This window comes from Acomys minous, assembly GCF_964271855.1.
Source record: "Acomys minous genome assembly, chromosome: 16".
In the NCBI taxonomy this organism is placed as follows: Eukaryota; Metazoa; Chordata; class Mammalia; order Rodentia; family Muridae; genus Acomys; species Acomys minous.
The window spans coordinates 73,145,969-73,163,326 of NC_140498.1; the positions used below are offsets into that span (position 1 = coordinate 73,145,969).

Genomic DNA, 17,358 nt, shown 5'->3' on the forward strand with positions numbered 1-17,358 from the left:
CTGTCTATATGTGTCTGTGTGTTTCTGTATATGTGTGTGTCCATTCCTATGTCTCTGTGTGTGTATTTGTGTGTCTCTGTGTGTGTGTATGTATATGTGTGTGTGTATCTATGTGTCTCTGTGTGTGTATCTATGTGTCTGTGTATGTGTAGGTGTCTGTGTGTGTGTATCTATGTGTCTGTGTGTGTGTGTATCTGTGTGTCTGTGTGTTTGGTGCTGACAGTGGATCCCAGGGCCTTGTGTGTGTCTGCCAGGCAAGCGCTGTACCCCTGAGCCGCACACCCAGCCAGATGGTCCTCTTTCTCTGTGAGGCACAAAGCTTGGAACTCACCCCCACCGGCAGCTGTCGTTTTGGATGCAGGCCTTGAGACCATTTGGCTTGCCACACTGGAAGACTTCATAGTGTCTCACCCATTGAAATGCTCACCCAAACGAAAGCTTAAGCCACTCGCGAGGTTTCCAGACAGGTTCCAATCAGACAGGAAGTATGCATCCTGGAGACAGGGAGGGGGCATCTAGACATCATGGCAGCCTGGAGTGCATCGACAGGCATGGGGGTGCCTCGGTCATCCAGGTGGCCCACACACCGTGTGACCTCAGCTTGGCTATGGCAGCCATGCCTCCCAGTAATAATTCATTTCTCCTGTTTGTGCAGTTCATCTAGTACTAGTAGAAGCTTCTGGATGCAGTTTGGAGATACATTTGGAAGCACCCTGGTGTCCTTTGCATCTCTTCTGGAAGTTTCCTCTAGTGGGCTATTATAGCCCACCACAAAATGCCCAGGGGGAGGTAGGAAGCGCCCTCAATATTCAGAGTAGAGGCAAGAGCAGAGTCAGGGCCAGCAGATAAAGACGTTTGGAGGCAAGCCTGATGCCCTGGGTTCAATCCTTAGAAACCACACTGTAGAAGTGATTCCTGCAAGTTTATCCCTGACCTCCACATGCATAGTGTACACACACACATACACACACACATACACATACACATACACACACACATACACACACACATAGGCACAGGTGTACTCCCACTAGCAATCTATGGCCACTTCATATGTCTCCACATCATATGGAGAAGCATAGCTAGCTCCTGGCTGGCCTTTCTCCTGAAGCAGACACAAACTGCATGCTCTGGGCCCTGCGTCCTCCCTTTTATTATTTATCTACTTATTTATTGTTGAGGTGTTAGAGATCCATGCACATGCTAGGTAAGACCTATGTATCTTGGAGCCACGCCCCTAGCCCCTCACTGGGGGATTCTAGGCAGGGGCTCTACCACTGAGCCACACCCCAGTCCCTCACTGGGGGATTCTGGGCAGGTGCTCTACCACTGAGTCACACCCCAGTCCCTCACTGGGGGATTCTAGGCAGGGGCTCTACCACTGAGTCACACCCCCAACCCCTCACTGGGGGATTCTAGGCAGGTGCTCTACCACTGAGCCACACCCCAGCCCCTCACTGGGGGATTCTAGGCAGGTGCTCTACCACTGAGCCACACCCCAGCCCCTCACTGGGGGATTCTAGGCAGGTGCTCTACCACTGAGCCACACCCCAGCCCCTCACTGGGGGATTCTAGGCAGGGGCTCTACCACTGAGCCACACCCCAGCCCCTCACTGGAGGATTCTAGGCAGGGGCTCTACCACTGAGCCACACCCCAGCCCCTCACTGGGGGATTCTGGGCAGGTGCTCTACCACTGAGCCACATCCCAGCCCCTCACTGGGGGATTCTAGGCAGGTGCTCTACCACTGAGCCACATCCCAGCCCCTCACTGGGGGATTCTAGGCAAGAGTTCTACTAGTGAGCTACATTCCAGCTTTTCTGCCTTTTAACCATCTTTGTTTCCTATCTCAGAGTCCTCTGTAAAATAAAACAAAAGAGATACCAAAACAGCAACAGCTCCCCTAGTGAAGAGCTTGGGGCGTGTCCCAGCAGTGCAGCCCTTGCCTAGCATACACAACCCATCCTACTATAACCAACTGATGGCCACAGTGGGATGTATCCCTGCCAACCTGACCCAGCATCCCTGCTATGCCCACAGGTGGCCATGGTGGAGGTGCAGCTGGAGACAAAGTACCAGTACCCACAGCCCCTGCTCATCGCCTTCAGCGCCTGCACCACCGTGCTGGTTGCTGTGCACCTGTTCGCCCTGCTCATCAGCACGTGCATCCTGCCCAACGTGGAAGCCGTGAGCAACATCCACAACCTCAACTCCATCAGCGAGTCGCCGCACGAGCGCATGCACCCCTACATCGAGCTTGCCTGGGGCTTCTCCACCGTCCTGGGCATCCTGCTCTTCCTGGCTGAGGTGGTTCTGCTCTGCTGGATCAAGTTCCTCCCAGTGGACGCCAAGGATCAGCCAGGCTCCCACAGCCACACGGGCTGGCAGGCCGCGCTGGTGTCCACCATCATCATGGTCCCCGTGGGTCTCATTTTCGTGGTCTTCACGATCCACTTCTACCGCTCCCTGGTGCGGCATAAGACGGAGCGCCACAACCGCGAGATCGAGGAGCTCCATAAACTGAAGGTGCAGCTGGACGGGCACGAGAGGAGCCTGCAGGTGGTGTGAGCGAGGCCCGCAAGGGGAGCGCGCCCCTCAGCGCGGTGTGAGCCACGCAGTTGGTAGGAGTAGCCAAGGGGCTGCCAGACAAACCCCCGGCTGCATGAAAACCCCCCACGGCGTCGCAAGAGCCACAGTGGGGACTGCTACGCAGACTGCCCCGATGCTGCCCCGATAACTCCATACGCCTGTCCTCGCATGAATAAGGGTCTAAAGGAATGAGAGGACCAGCCATCGCATCATGGAGGCCGGAGGAAGAAACACGATCTCACGGCCCTGGGGACTTCCAGGGTCCCAGCATACCCGAGTTCATGGTAGATCGCAGATATCTGGACCTTGGGATTGGCGGGGCAGGACAGTGAATTCCCAAGGCCAGCTGGGGACCTGGGGCTCAGCTGATTAGTAGGGTGCCTGCCTAGCATGCAGGAAGCCCTGGATTTGAACCACGGCACTAAGTAAGCCGGGTGTGGTCATCTCAGGACTAAGGAGGTAGAGGAAGCGAGGACCAGGACTCCAGCGTGGTCCTCTGCTCCGAGGTGAGTTTGAGGCTACATGAGCACATGCAAGCATGCTAGTGTGTGCATGCGTGCACATGCGCACACGCACACACATACACACTCAAAGAATAGGCTGCTCCGGAATGCAGAGTTGGGCCCAGGATTGGCACAAAGGTAGGTTTGTGATGACAGACAGCAATGTGGTGTCCAGTCTACAGCTCAGCTTGGTGCTCTCCTCCAGACTCTGGAGTGTCACAGGGTGTTCAGGATCCTGGGGCACACAGCTCTTCAACAGGGTAACAGACGCTGTTATAGGACTCAGAGTTGCCTGATCCTAGCTAGAGAGGTGACCCGGTGCGGAAGGCCTGGCAGAACTGAGGAGAAATGTCCTAGAGCCCACCGCCACAGGCTGACTGAGGTCAGAGATGGTCACACACAGACACACACACACACACACCAGACTCTTTCATGCTTAGCCACAAAATGGGCCTGAGCCAGCCACCCCCGTGTATTGTGTCAACACAGGCTGGGGGCACCATCTCAGAGACCAGCCAGCTCAGCTTCCTGCTGCCTGTGGCCCCCAGATGAGGTATTGAGAGATAAACTGGAGGGACTTCCTGTTTTAGCATAGCGGTTAGCCTGGCCTGTGGGTGGGGCAGGGGCCTACCCGAGCCTGTTCCACGCAGCTATTCCTATTCCCTGTGATGAGATGAGACTGATGAACTGCAGAGAAGGGGAGACCTCAACACCCTCACTGCTGGGCCTGCCAGGGCTCTCAGTGCGGTACCCTGCCCCCATGTTTACACAGCTGTGCATGAGTTTGGCATTGTCACTACAGGCATCTGGCCTCCCAGCTGGTGTTGTCACCCATATCCTGTGGTACAGCACTAGCTTGCGTGGGAGCCACTGGGACACAGTGCTTACCCATTTCTGCAGCGCTGCCCAGAGAGGGCTGAGGTCTCTCACTCGGAATATAAACGGTCACTGGGCTCCTTCGAGTTCCACTTCCGTTTCTTACATCTTTTCTCTGAAGTCTGGACTCAGTGCCATGGGATTCTGGTGCACCACACCTGCCCCCAACACACACACACACACACACGCACACACACACGCACACACACACACACCCCACCCCCATCCCCATGAAGTCTCTGGAAATGGGACACCGCCGAGCACAAACTTCAACACCCAGGGGGCCCTGGGGAGCCTTGTGGAGAATCTTCCTTGTAAACTGTGACATCTGCGAGGAGCCAGGACATGGTGTCCTGTGAACCCAGGAAAACACTCTGTCTTTCAAAGGGCTTGTCCCTTAAGCTGCCCACCCCCACCCGCTGCCACCTTGAATCTCAGACCTCTGTACTTTCCTGGGGTCTATTGGGAAGGCCAGTCTAGATTGATTTGTTCATTTTGCTAAAGAATGCTAAAGTCATGGGTGGACAAGATGGCTCAGTGGGTAAAGGCATTGGCCACCAAGTATGGGGACCTGAGTTGAGTTCCCATCCTCTGAGCCACACACAAATAAACACAATAAGAAAAATAATTTAATCTCAGAGTCACTGTAAAATGAGGCACTGGTGTCCCATTAGGAACAAGACAGTATGGCCCTTTTGTTGTTGCAAGACAGGGTCTCTCTGTGCGGCCCTGGCTGTCCTGGATTCTCTTTGTAGACCAGGCTGGCCTCGAACTCACAGAGCTCGGCCTGCCACTGCCTCCCGAGTGCTGGGATTACAGGCGTGTGCCACCACACACAGGCCCAGTATGACCTTTTGAAGCTTCCCACTCCTGGGCACCTTTGGAAACACCATGTTGGGGGCTCGGTTGGTCATGTGTTTGCCTCACATACATGATGCCCTGGGTTTAATAACTTGCACCACAGAAACCAAACATGGCTGGATGCACCTGTAATCTCAGCATTCAGGAGGTGGTTGGCAGGAGTTCAAGGCCAGCCTGGGTTGGACAGACTGTATCAGAAAGTGGTGGGCGGGGGGGGGGGGGGGGGGGGCGGGGAAACGCTGCAGATGGCCCAGTGGTGGGAACTTGCCTACCGCTCTTGCAGAGGGCCAGAGTTCATGTCCCAGCACCCTCCTAGGACAGCTCACAACTGCCTGTAGCTCAAGTCCCAGAGCATCTAACCTCCTCTTCTGGCCTCTGCAGGCACCCGCACATGTCTACACATACAAGATAAAAAGAGGGGGTTCCTGTTGGACCCGTTCCTGCTTTCCGTCATCGGGGCCATTTGGTGCCTCAGCCCAGGGGCTGCCCAGCATTCAGTGCAGCGCACAGCACACAGCCCCTGCGGTTCCTCACGCTCTCCCTTTTAGTCTTCCCAGGGCTGGGACACAGGACACGCCATCTTGTGTGTGAGCAGAGGGCCTGGCCATGTGCTTGTCCATGGGCAGGAGTCGCAGGGCCATCCCAGAGCTTTGTGGGGGTATTGGAGGATACGCCCTTGGCAGAAGCCAGCAGGCCGGAGGCTGGGAGTTCAGTTTCTGGAGCCATAACCTGATTTTGAATCTTGTGCTAATCGCAGCCACGTGCCCAGAACCACTGTGGGCCCCCAGGGGGCCAGCACAGGCTTGCCCTAATTTCATCCAAGATTCAGCCCTTCCTGGTGCTCAAGGGACCAGTGTCCTCAGACACACCAAGGCCTGTCCCAACGTGCCATATGGTCTCCCCGTACCCTTGACCACAAAGTCTCCAAATCAAGGGTGTCTATTTGAGAAACTCCAAAGGCAGAATGCACTTAGTGTCTTCCAGGAAGGGCTGTTGAGAATGAACTACAGGAGCCTAGAGGGCTCAAGATTGTCTCTGCCATTATTTCTGCAGGACCATTGTGTAGATAACTGCATGTGATTTTTTTTTTAAGCAATTGCTCTGGATTGAGCTGAATAAATTAACTGATAAAGCTTTTTTTTTAAGATTTATTTATTATGTATACAGTATGCATCAGATCACATTATAGATGGTTGTGAGCCACCATGTGGGTGCTGGGAATTGAACTCAGGACCTCCGGAAGAGCAGTCAGTGCTCTTAACCACTGAGCCATCTCTCCAGCCCTGATAAAGCTTTTTAAAACTCTGTGTGCACCACGGTTCAGGGCCTCTATCCCAGTGTCTACTGCACTGCTGACCCTCAGTCCTGGCAGGAGAGCTCTTTATCTAGAGCCTAGCATTGCCTTTTATTGTTAGTCACTGTCCCTATGGGACCTTCTGGGATGTGCGAGCAGGCTGCTGGGACCCAGGCGCACTGCGTGAGGTCCCTGTCAACTGGACCCCTGAGAGTACCCTGCGCTTGGCAGCAGGTGCCTCTTCCCGGCTTCCTTTCTGAAAGGGCGAAGGGAACGGGCAGGCTCACACACTGTGGGTGGCAGAGCTCACCAGAACCCACCTGGACAGGGTCAGGTAGATTTCACAGGCCTCTGGAAGAGGAGCCCCAGAGGTGTTGGTCCCTCAGGTCCCTATGGCTCTGAAGCTACTGGTCAGGGTCACCCACTGGGGACAACAACAAACAAGGAATGCCAGACACACTATTTGGAAAAGTCCAGATTATAAGCTCCTCCTAGGAAAGATTTTCTTCTTGGGATGAGTGTATGGGTGTGCATGTATGTGTGTGTGTGCCCCAGCACCTCCTAGGAATGATTTCTGTCCTTTAATGTTACTAACAGCAAGACATTTTCTCAATTAATGACCAATGGGGGAGGGCCCAGCCCATTGTGGGTGGTGCCATCCCTGGGCTGGTGGTCCTGAGTTCTGTAAGAAAGCAGGCTGGAGCTGGGCATCGTGGCGCACGCCTTTAATTCCAGCACTCAGGAGGCAGAAGCAGGCAGATCGCTGTGAGTTCAAGACCAGCCTGGTCTCAAAGTGAGTCCAGGATAGCCAGGGTTACACAGAGAAACCCTGTCTCGGGGAAAAAAAGAAAGAAAAAAAGAGAAAGAAAGAAAAAGAAAGAAAGAAAGAAAGAAAAAAGAAAAAGCAGGCTGAGCAAGCCAGAAGAAGCAAACCCATAAGCAGCACCCCTCCATGGCCTCTGCATCAGCTCCTGCCTCTAGGTTCCTGCCCTACTTGAGTTCCTATTCTGACTTCCTTTGGTGATGAACAGTAATTTTGGAAGTGTAAGCTGAATAAACCCCTCCCAACTTGTTTTTGGGTCATGGTGTATCATCGCAGCAACAGAAACCCTAAGACAAGAAGTTGGTATCAGGCCTGGGGAGATGGCTCAGAGGTTAAGAGCACTGGCTGTTCATCCAAAGGTTCTGAGTTCAGTTCCCAGCAACCACATGGTGGCTCACAACCATCTACAATGAGATCTGGTGCCCTCTTCTAGTGTGCAGGTACACATTCGGGCAGAATACCGTATAAATAATAAATAAATACATCTTGCCAGGTGTGGTGGCGCATGCCTTTAATCCCAGCACTCGGGAGGCAGGTGGATCGCTGTGAGTTCAAGGCCAGCCTGGTCTACAAAGTGAGTCCAGGACAGCCAAGGCTACACAGAGAAACCCTGTCTCGAAAAACAAAAACAAAAAAATCTTTAAAAAAAAAAAAAAAAAAGGCGCTATCAGCGTAGTATTGCTGTGACAGCCCTGACCATCTTTTGGGGAGAATTGTGGGAGGACTTTGGAACTTCGGGGCTGGAGAAGCCATTGAGTGTTGAGAGCTCAGTGGGCTGTTCTGTGGGAGCTGGAAGCTAAAAATGCTGAGAGCAGTGCAGAGGAGGGAGGCCTGCCTTGGGATGTTTCAGAGCCAAGTTTAAAGACTCGCTCACGGCTGTGTGCTATTGTGATTTAACCTTCTGTGGTTCTGGGCAGCTGGGGCTGAAGAATCAGCTGTGATGAACAGGAGACCAGACCTGCTGAAGTGAAACTTTCATGATACCGGGACACTTAATGCTGGTCAGCTGGAGCTAAGAAATTAGTGGTGATTAAGAAGAGACCAGCATCACTGAGGTGAAACGTTGTGGGAAGTGTTTCCTGAGAGCACAGAGGAGCTGTGTTCCAGAGGTGGCCACGGTTGGACCTCATGTTGGCAGCCATACTTGGTGAGGTGTGTGTCACTAGGTGGTACTGGTTTCGGAAGCATGAAGGGGTCATGGAGAGCAGCTGAGGCTTGGCACTGAGGCCACTGGGGAAGGTGCGGCCTCAGTGGCAGTTGAAGGCCCAGCTCATGCTGAGAAGCTGAGGCGTGGCACCAGGGAGACAGCCTATGAGCAGCTACTGGTGAGAGTGCAGCCCAGCTGCAGCTGAAGACCCCAGCGCTTTGGAGATGCCAGGACCATGGATGACCAAGGAGAGCGGTGGCAGCAGCGCCAGCGAATGGGAGTCAGCCTCGGGAGCCTAGAAGGTAGGCTGTGCGCTGCAGAGGGCAGAGCCGGAGAAGTGACCAAGCCCTTTGGAAGAGCCCAGAAGATCATGAGTGAGTCCCCGTTCTTTGCTTTTGCTTTGCTTTGCTATTGGTTGTACCCTGATTATTCCCTCATGTAATAAAGTGTTATTATCGGAGCCCATAGTTGAAAAACTCTGAATTTTAAAAGACTTTGGATTTTAAATTATTAGCTATTTTAAAGGGATTGAAATTTTAATGTGTTTGAATTTGTAAAGACTGTGGGACTTTGTTTGTTTGTTTGTTTGTTTTTCAAGACAGGGTTTCTCTGTGTAGCCCTGGCTGTCCTGGACTCACTCTGTAGACCAGGCTGGCCTCGAACTCACAGAGATTCACCTGCCTCTGCCTCCCGAGTGCTGGGATCAAAGGCATGCACCACCACTGCCCGGCTTGACTGTGGGACTTTTAAAGTTATAGATTTGGGAGATGGATGAGAAAGGAAAGGTTGTGCCTTAATATGATGTTTGTCAAGTAACAAGGAGTCAGTTGTACTGGCTGGTTTTGGGTGTTAACTTGACACAAGCTAGAGTCATCAGACAGGAAGGAGCCTCAGGTGAGGAAATGGCTCCATGGGATCCAGCTGTAAGGCATTTTCTCAGTTAGCGATCAATGGGGGGAGGGGGTCCAGCCCATGGTGGGTGGTGCCTTCCCTGGGCTGATGGTCCTGGGCAGGATGGGCCAGTAAGCAGTGCCCCTCAATGGCTTCTGTACCAGCTCCTGCCTCCAGGTTTCAGCCCAGATTTCCTTTGGTGAACAGTGATGTATAAGGATGTGTAAGCTGGATAAACTCTTTCCTCCCCAACTTGCTTTTTGACCGTGGTGTTTCATTACAGCTATAGAAACCCTAAGCCAATAAGGAGCTAGGCTTCTGCCTAGAGGCTTCTGGGAGTCAGGTGTGCAAAGCGTATGGAGAGTAAGTGCCACAGGCTGCAGGGCTGCTGAAGGGAAATTGGGCTGAGTACATAGGCAGCTAGACAAGGACATCGCTTGCCAACCTTGAGTAGGGCCAGCACTTAAAATGGAAGCTGTAGGTTTTTGGTTTTTCCAGACACGGTTTCTCTGTGTAGCCTTGGCTGTCCTGGACTCACTCTATAGACAAGGCTGGCCTCGAACTCACAGTGATCCACCTGCCTCTGCCTCCAGAGTGCTGGGACTAAAGGCGTGTACCACCACCGCCCGGCTGTAGTTTGATTTTTTTTTTTTTTTTTTTTTTGAGACAGGATCTCACTATGTCACTTAGGCTAGCCTTGAATTCACCATTTAGCCCAGGCTGTCCCGGAAGTCACAGTCTTCCTGCTTCTGCGTCCCAAGTGTTGGGATCTTATGCGTGTGCCCCCACCCCTGAAAGTCAGTCCTCAACAGGAAGCCACAGGAAGCTGCCCAGAGTATCAGAATAGGCACCCAGCCAGGCGTAGTGGCACTCGCCTTTAATCCCAGCACTCGGGAGGTAGAGGTAGAGGCAGAGGCAGGCAGATCATTGTGAGTTCAAGGCCAGCCTGGTCTACAAAGTGAGTCCAGGACAGCTAATGCTACACAGAGAGACCCTGTCTTGAAAAAAACAAAACCAAAAACAGAATAGGCACCCAGTCCACAGGACCCAGACCAGGTCCTAGGCTTGAGAGAGCTTGCCTCAGGACCAACATGAGGAAAGGAGGAAACCAACTTCCTCAAATGGTTCTGACTTTCTCATGCATACGACATAATACACACCAAGATAAATGAACACACAAAAGAACCACAGTTCTTCACCTCTGGCCTCCAGATGCACACACACAGCAAATGCATGTGAACTCACATACATATGCAATCTGCACACACAGAAACACCCCGCCCCCCAAATTTTGATATCATAGAAGCTAACCAGCGCAGAGAGACTGTGACCCTCTCCTGGGCAAAGCCTTGGGATACAGGGCTGTCACGCAGGCCAGCCACACACCTCCACCATCCACCTTGGCCTGCTCTGTCTTCTGCCTTCCATACATGCACTATGGTAGAGCAGATCTGTGTCCTGCTCCCATAACTAAATAACTAAATAAAATTTTAAAAACTAGTCAATCCCTAGGACCGGCATGGTCAGAATTTGAAGCCAGCCTGGACTACAAATGAAGAGCTTATCTCAAATTAAAAAAAAAAAAAGGTTGAACATGGTGGATTAGTACATATCCTCAATCCAAGCACTCATCAGAGGTAGAGGCAGAGGGGTCCCTTTATGTTCAGGGCCAGCCTGGTCTACAAAGTGAGTTCCAAGACAGCCAGGGTTATACAGTGAGAGCTCATCTTATAACAAAAACCAAAAATGACCACAATTACCTCACACAGAGATGGGAAAAGGAGAATTGTTCATTTCACATAAGACCAAGTTGTTTGATTTTTTTTTTATTATAAATTTTATCGGAGCCGGGTGTGGTGGTGCACGCCATTAGTCCCAGATCTCAAGAGGCAGAGGCAGGCGGATTGCTGTGAGTTCGAGGCCAGCCTGGTCTACAAAGCGAGTCCAGGACAGCCAATGCTAACACAGAGAGACCCTGTCTCAAAAAACCAAAATAAAATAAAGTAAAATAAAATAAAAAATAATAACAATAAAATAAAAAAATAAATTTTATCGGAGGAGGCAACGGGTGTATGGAGCTCAGAGGACAACTGTCATGAGCTGGTGCACTCCTTCCACACCTGAACTCAGGTCGTCAGGCTTGGTGGTAAGCGCCTCTACCCACTGAGCCATCCTACTTGTCCGGAGTACTAAGGCTTTTAAGACTGCATCCCAGGCCCATCAGAACCAGCTCCAGGCAGGGTGCATGGTGTTCATGACGTTGGGGGTCAGGTGGCTCCTCATTAAACCTAATGAGTGGACTGTCACCCCAGCACTTGGGAGGCCGGGGCAGGAAGATCAAAGCCAGGCTACACGATGAGTTTCAGAAAAGTCTGGTCCACATGAGACCTTGTCTCAAAAAACCTCCAACAGGCTGGGCGTGGTAGCGCACACCTTTAATCCCAGCACTCGGGAGGCAGAGGCAGGCAGGTCTACAAAGCGAGTCCAGGAGAGCTAAGATAACACAGAGAAACCCTGTCTCGAAAAATCATAAAAAACAAAAACAAAAACCCAACAGGGTAGGGGTGCAGCTCAGTTGGCAGAGCACTTGCTTGGCAAGCAGGAAGCCCTGGGTTCCATCCCAGCACCTAGAAAAAGTGGGCATGCTGGTGCACACCGACAATCCCAGAACTCAGGAGGTAGAGGCAGGAGGATCAGGAGTTCAAAGTCATCCTCGGCTAGATAGGGAGTTGGAGGCCAGCCTAGGCCAAGAACCCCTGCCTCCAAAAGAAGAAAAACAAACAAACAAACAATCTTGATAAAGCCAGGCCTGGCAGTCCGCGGCTGTGATTCCAGAGCTTGGGAAGTGGAGGTAGAAAACCCAAGAATTGAAGACCATCCTCGGCTAGAGGACCAATTGGAGGCCAGCCTGGGCTACATGAGACTTTATCTGAACAGACCCAATAAATCTGAGTTGTGGGGAGACCTCAGTGTTAGCTCCTTCACTGGTCATACTGGAGCCGTGCTTCTAGCCAGGCCCGCGCCAGTTCCTGCCGTGGGAGGCTTTCACACCGGCCTCCCTTGGTGGGAGGCTTTCACACCGGCCTCCCTTGGTGGGAGGCTTTCACACCGGCCTCCCTTGGTGGGAGGCATTCACACCGGCCTCCCTTGGTGGGAGGCTTTCACACCGGCCTCCCTTGGAAGGACAGTGCGGCCTGCAGCAGCTCCCGCCCCAGTTCCTGCTGTTTCCCTCCGGGCAGGAACTCACTGGATAGCTCCCTGAAGGTGGCACAGACACGCCGGGCCTTGATGTGTCTCCGGTGGATGGCGTGTGTCCACTGGTGCCGTGCGGCCCCTGTGAGCACCAGCAGGGAGCGGCAGGGTACCGAGATGGCTACCTCCACCTCCTGGCAGGGGACAGTTCTGCTAGGGGCCGTGATGCTGCCGCCCTCGGAAGCATCGGGTCCGATGGAGGGGGCTGCGCTGAGCAGCAGGCTGCCGGGGGCCTCACGGGACATGGACACCACTGTGGCCGACAGGAGGTTGAGGCTCACCAGCCGCTCGCCCCACAGCCAGGCGTCATCCAGGTGGGGGTCGATGGCGGAGCCCCGCTCGGGGCTATAATCCAGGTTACACTGTTCCACAGGCCAGAAGTCCTCCAGCCCCGAGTAAAGGCCCATTCTCTGGACCACCTTCTGGCTGAAGCTGGGGAGACCGTGGAAGTCCGCCATCTTCAGCTTCTGCTTCCGAAAATTAACCTTCGGACCATAGTCCTGGAGCGGAGACAGGAGGGAATGGAGAGATTCCATCCACAAACTGGGCACGGCTGGTGCATGCATGCAATCCCAGTCCCCGGGGGAGCTGAGGTGGGACTGGGGCCTAGAGTGCAAGGCCAGCTGGCCCATAAGAGCGAGACCTTGTCTTGAAGGACGAGAGGGAAAACGATGCCAGTGCAGCGGCGCCTACAACCTAGCGTCCGTGACGTGGAGGTGGGAGGGTCCAGAAGGTCACCAACATCCTAAGCTTAAGACCAGCTTGGGTTCCGAGAGCCGGGTGCGGTGAGGGTGGGGGTGGGGGCTTCTTGGAGGGAGAAGGGACAGGTGGAGGACGAGGTGTGGGTGGATAAGGGAGCGAGGTCCCCGTGGAGGGCACACAATCTAATCCCGGGGATCAGGGGCCAAGCGTCAGAGGGAGTGGCTGGGGGACCCCGGCATAGTTAGAAGCTTGCAGGGGCCTCCAACTGGCTGATGTTCGGGAACAAAGTGGGAAGGGCACCTCTGAAACTACCACGGGGACCGACTAAATTGAGGACGCTGGGTCAAGGATCACTAGGAAGGCCACCGTGGTCCCTCAGGGCACACCTGAGGGATGTGCTGAGAACGGGTGGTACCTGGCAGCCTCTAGCAGCCATGCGGAATGGAGATCCCCATCCAGAACTTACCATCTCTCCACTAACCAGACAGCTGCACGGAGACGGTGGCACCCCGCACCCCCTGTGACCATAGGAGACGGCACGGGGGAGAGGGGGGGCTGGCAAAGGGACTGCCCCTCGGCCCAGCTCATGCCATCGTACCTGTTTCCTTCTCCCGGACTGAGAGAGCTTCCAGGGGTCACGGTCCATCAGACGCACCATCTCAGCTTCCTCCTCCGGGGTCACGAAGTCCTTTATCAGTGTCACTCCTGGGAAGGGGAAGGCCCAACCCTCAAAGTCAGAGTCCTCGGCCCCCACGGCCCATCCTGTGTCCGGGCAGTAAAAGAAATGGTACTTTTTCTGTAAAAGATGAGAGACGGGGCAGAGTGATGGCTGGTTGGTGACGTGCATACCTTGCAAGCACAAGGACCCAAGTTCGATCTCCCCAAAACCCACAGGGAAAAAAAGCCAGGTGTAGTCGTGGATGCCTGCAATTCTGGAGCTGGAGAGGCCAAGATGAGGCGACCAAGGACGAGCTGGGCTGGCCTCTTGGCAAGTTCCAGGCCAGTGAGAGACCCTTATTCTCTGCCCTCTACATGTTCGCGTGCACCTGTACATATGTGCACCCTAGAACCACCAAAGACCCATAATACATGTGCCCTAGACCCCCAGAGGCTTCTGGGGTTCCGATGCCACTTGGAGAGCTGTCTGGAGTTCTCAGGGTAACGCAGACTGAGCCCGGCCCTGGCCTGAAGCTCTTTGAAGCAAGCGTGAGTTCTCATTAATTTATCTGTTCTCTAATGAGTCACACCCCCTCCCCCGCCCCAGGCAGGGATCTAGGCACTGTTCCCCTGGGATTGTGGGCATCACCTGACCCTTCTGGGTCAAGAGCATGAAAGGACAGGAGAGAGGCTGCATCGGGAGTCTGAGAAGTAGGCTAAGCCTAAGGTTGTGGTCTGGGTGGCCGGGGCAGTGCTTACTAGAAGCCACGGATGTGCCTCTTCCTCGGCCCTCAGACTGAAAGGTGTGGTAGCAGAAACTCCTTCAAAAGGGGCTGGAGAGCACTGGCTGCTCTTCCGGAGGACCCGGGGTTCAGTTCCCAGCACCCACATGGCAGCTCACAACTGTCTGTAACTCCAGTTTCAGGGGATCCGATGCCCTCACATAGACATACATGCAGGCGGAACACCAATGCACACAAGGTAAAATTAAACTAATTATTTAAAGGGGGGGAGAAGCATAGATCTGAGGCTGTAGTACAGATGGTAGAGTGCCTGCCTAGCGTGCATGAAGCCCTGGGTTCCACTCCAGCACTGCAAAAACAAAACAAAACAAAACAAAACAAAACAAAAAACCGTGTGTGGTGGTAATCCAGTTCATGGCCATGTTTCACTATATAGAGAACTAAGGCCAGCTTGGGCTGTGTGAGACCCATGGAACCCAGAGCTTAGCATGTTAGACAAGCACCATGCTACTGAGCCACATCCCAAGCCCTCATTAGGGCATTCTTCAAGTTCTTTTTTTCAAATTACAGTTTTATGTCTAGTGTGTGTGGCAATGTACATGTGAGGCCAGAAGAGGGCGCCAGACCCCCTTTTCAGCTAGAGTTAAAGCGGGTTGTGATGCACATAGACTTGTGTGGACCCAGACTTAGGTCCTCTGCAAGAGCGGTATGTGTCCTTTTTTTTTTTTTTTTAAAGATTTATTTATTATGTATACAGTGCTCTGCCTGCATGTACACCTGCTGCAGGCCAGAAGAAGGCATCAGATCACATTATAGGTGGTTGTGAGCCACCATGTGGTTGCTGGGAACCGAACTCAGGACCTCTGGAAGAGCAGCCGGTGCTCTTAACCTCCGAGCCATCTCTCCGGCACCCAGTATGTGTCCTTAACTGTTGCGCCATCTCCCCAGCGCCACGCTGGGGGATTCCAGGCAGGCACTCAGCCTCCAAACCACGCCCCCCAGCAGTGGCTAGCTTCTTTCCTTTAACATCGTGTCCTCAAGGTTAATCCGTGTGCAGCTTTGTCAGAACTTCCTTTCCAAGGTTATAGAACAATGTACAGTATGGATATAAAGATTTTTTAAAAGTTCATTCATTAATTTATTGTTTGCCTCTTTCTTTCCTTTGCTCTTTTGAGATGGGGTCTTACTTAGCTTAGTCCGGTCTTAAGCTTGCTATGTAGCTGAGGCTTCCTTTGAACTCCCACAGGCCGGCACCACTGCTGCCCACTCTTCTATTCGCCAGTTAATAAACACTTGGTGTGTGTGTGTGTGGGGGGGTGATCACTGTGAATGCTGCTATGAGCCAGACATGGTGACACAGGCCTGAGATCTTAGCATGTGGAAGGGAGGGTCCTGGATCTCTAACTAAAAAAAGGAACTAAAACAAACAAAAATACTTGTTTTTCATACAGACCCAGGAACACACCAGATTGTGTGGACCAGTCTATTTGTGAGGCACCCCACACTGTTTTCTACAATACGCCTGGCATTTTAACACCCATAGGGAGACTTTCCCACTGGCTTCCCAGCTCCTTTACTCAAGCATCCTCCTTCTTCTCTCTCTTTTTTAAAGTAGATATTTATTTATTCTGTATATAGTGCTCTGCCTGCACATACACCTGCTGGCCAGAAGAAGGCATCAGATCACATTATAGATGGTTGTGAGTCACCATGTGGGTGCTGGGAAGTGAACTCAGGACCTTAACCTCTGAGCCATCTCTCCAGCCTCCAGAAGCATCCTTCTAAGATGTGGGTTCTTTTCAAAACCCTTCAGAACATATCCAGCCTGCGGAATGAGCACCAGGCCTTCTATGCTCAGGCTCCTTTGAAGTGTCACCCCACTCGCCCACAGCACCTCCCCCCCCCTCCCAGGTCCCTACTCAAGCATTCCCTTGGCTATGTACCCCAGGACCTTGCTACAGGGCTGCCAGGGACCACTCATTCATTCATTGCCCATTTTGTTGGTAGTCATGGCCACCAGAGGGCTAAAAGGGAAACATTTTAACGTCGTTCCTGGCCCACTTTCCTCCTGACTTAGTTAGTACTACCTTGTAAGACAGATTTGTTTGGTTTTTGGTTTGGTTTCTTAGACAGGGTTTCTCTGTGTAGCCTTGGCTGTCCTGGACTCACTTTATAGACCAGGCTGGCCTCGAACTCAGAGATCCGCCTGCCTTTGCCTCCCGAGTGCTGGGATTAAAGGCGTGCGTCACCACACCCGGCATAAAGCTGGTTCTTATAAAGAACAGCCTCTGCAGGATTTTTCTCCCTCAAAATGAAATCCTGTGTTGTCTTAAGTCGCTTATACCGTCTGTCTTTCTTTCGTGGCTTTCAAAAGGATTTCCTCCTTACCATTTCCATGTGGTCTCCCTCTGGGCTGCGGAAGCCCACCCACAACCAGACCCCAGATATTAAGTCCAAGTTTGTTGTCACTTCCCCTCCCTCCCCGCCCCCCAAAGTCATGGAGGTGATGTGTTATAGCTCTTCCCGACTTGCAAGATCATTCCTCAAACTTGCTGTGCGGGTGAGGTAGGCTTACACTTCTGACTCTCCTGACTCCTCTGCCTTTCAAGTGCAGGGATCTTGGCGTCCACCAGCACTCCCTGCTCTTGCACTCGTCGGCTGATGGCACTTGGGAAGCGTCCGCCTTTTGGTTATTGTGAATATCGAAGCTATCAGCGCACCAAGCAACACGTCTACCGTGAGGCTTTGATCCCCGCCTGTTTCACAGGCAAGCTGGGCCTCAGTTTCCCACTAAGAGGAATAGATTTTCTGGATACGACTCTTTTCTCAGCCCCTACCTGAGGGGAGATCTGCCAGGGAGGGTCCCTCTGGCGCTGTCGCTCACAGATCAGACAGGTCCGGATACCCTTGCAGCCGCACTCCTGCAGATGAGAAACTTCAGTCGCCGCCATAGCGAGCCGACCTCCGAGCAGCCAGAGCGCAGGCCTGAAGCGCGGGGCCCACTGGGAGTTGTAGTCCTAG

General features: G+C 53.0%; 2 protein-coding genes across 5 annotated transcripts in view; one reads left to right on the forward strand and one right to left on the reverse strand.

Annotated features, from left to right (window-relative positions):
- Window positions 1–8,552, forward strand: part of ORAI2 (ORAI calcium release-activated calcium modulator 2) — a 28,322-nt gene extending 19,770 nt beyond the window's left edge. For all 3 annotated transcript variants that reach the window (XM_084764674.1, XM_084764673.1, XM_084764672.1), the window contains one exon: window positions 2,040–8,552. In XM_084764674.1, coding sequence (XP_084620800.1) covers window positions 2,040–2,567 — 528 coding nt within the window. In that variant the 3' untranslated portion in view covers window positions 2,568–8,552. The remainder of the gene's footprint in view (window positions 1–2,039) is intronic.
- Window positions 8,553–11,019: 2,467 nt separating this feature from the next.
- Window positions 11,020–17,312, reverse strand: ALKBH4 (alkB homolog 4, lysine demethylase). 2 transcript variants are annotated; one of them, XM_084764654.1, is made up of 3 exons: window positions 17,175–17,312; window positions 13,536–13,642; window positions 11,020–12,735 (listed from the first exon to the last, which is right to left on the reverse strand). In XM_084764654.1, exons 2-3 carry the CDS (start codon window positions 13,593–13,595, stop codon window positions 12,145–12,147), a joined length of 651 nt encoding a protein of 216 aa, XP_084620780.1. In that variant the 5' UTR covers window positions 13,596–13,642; window positions 17,175–17,312; the 3' UTR covers window positions 11,020–12,144. The 2 variants fall into 2 exon arrangements, with proteins under 2 accessions (XP_084620780.1, XP_084620779.1); XM_084764653.1 differs by having other exon boundaries at window positions 13,536–13,733; window positions 17,175–17,309.
- Window positions 17,313–17,358: the final 46 nt, after the last annotated feature.

Excerpts from the sequence above, each read along its gene's own strand:
- ALKBH4 (XM_084764653.1), bottom strand. The coding sequence starts at position 17,288 with ATGGCGGCGACTGAAGTTTCTCATCTGCAGGAGTGCGGCTGCAAGGGT. Across the intron at positions 13,734-17,174 it reads CCTGGCAGATCTCCCCTCAG|AAAAAGTACCATTTCTTTTA; the intron begins GTAGGGGCTGAG and ends CATCTTTTACAG. Across the intron at positions 12,736-13,535 it reads AGTCCGGGAGAAGGAAACAG|GACTATGGTCCGAAGGTTAA; the intron begins GTACGATGGCAT and ends TCTCCGCTCCAG.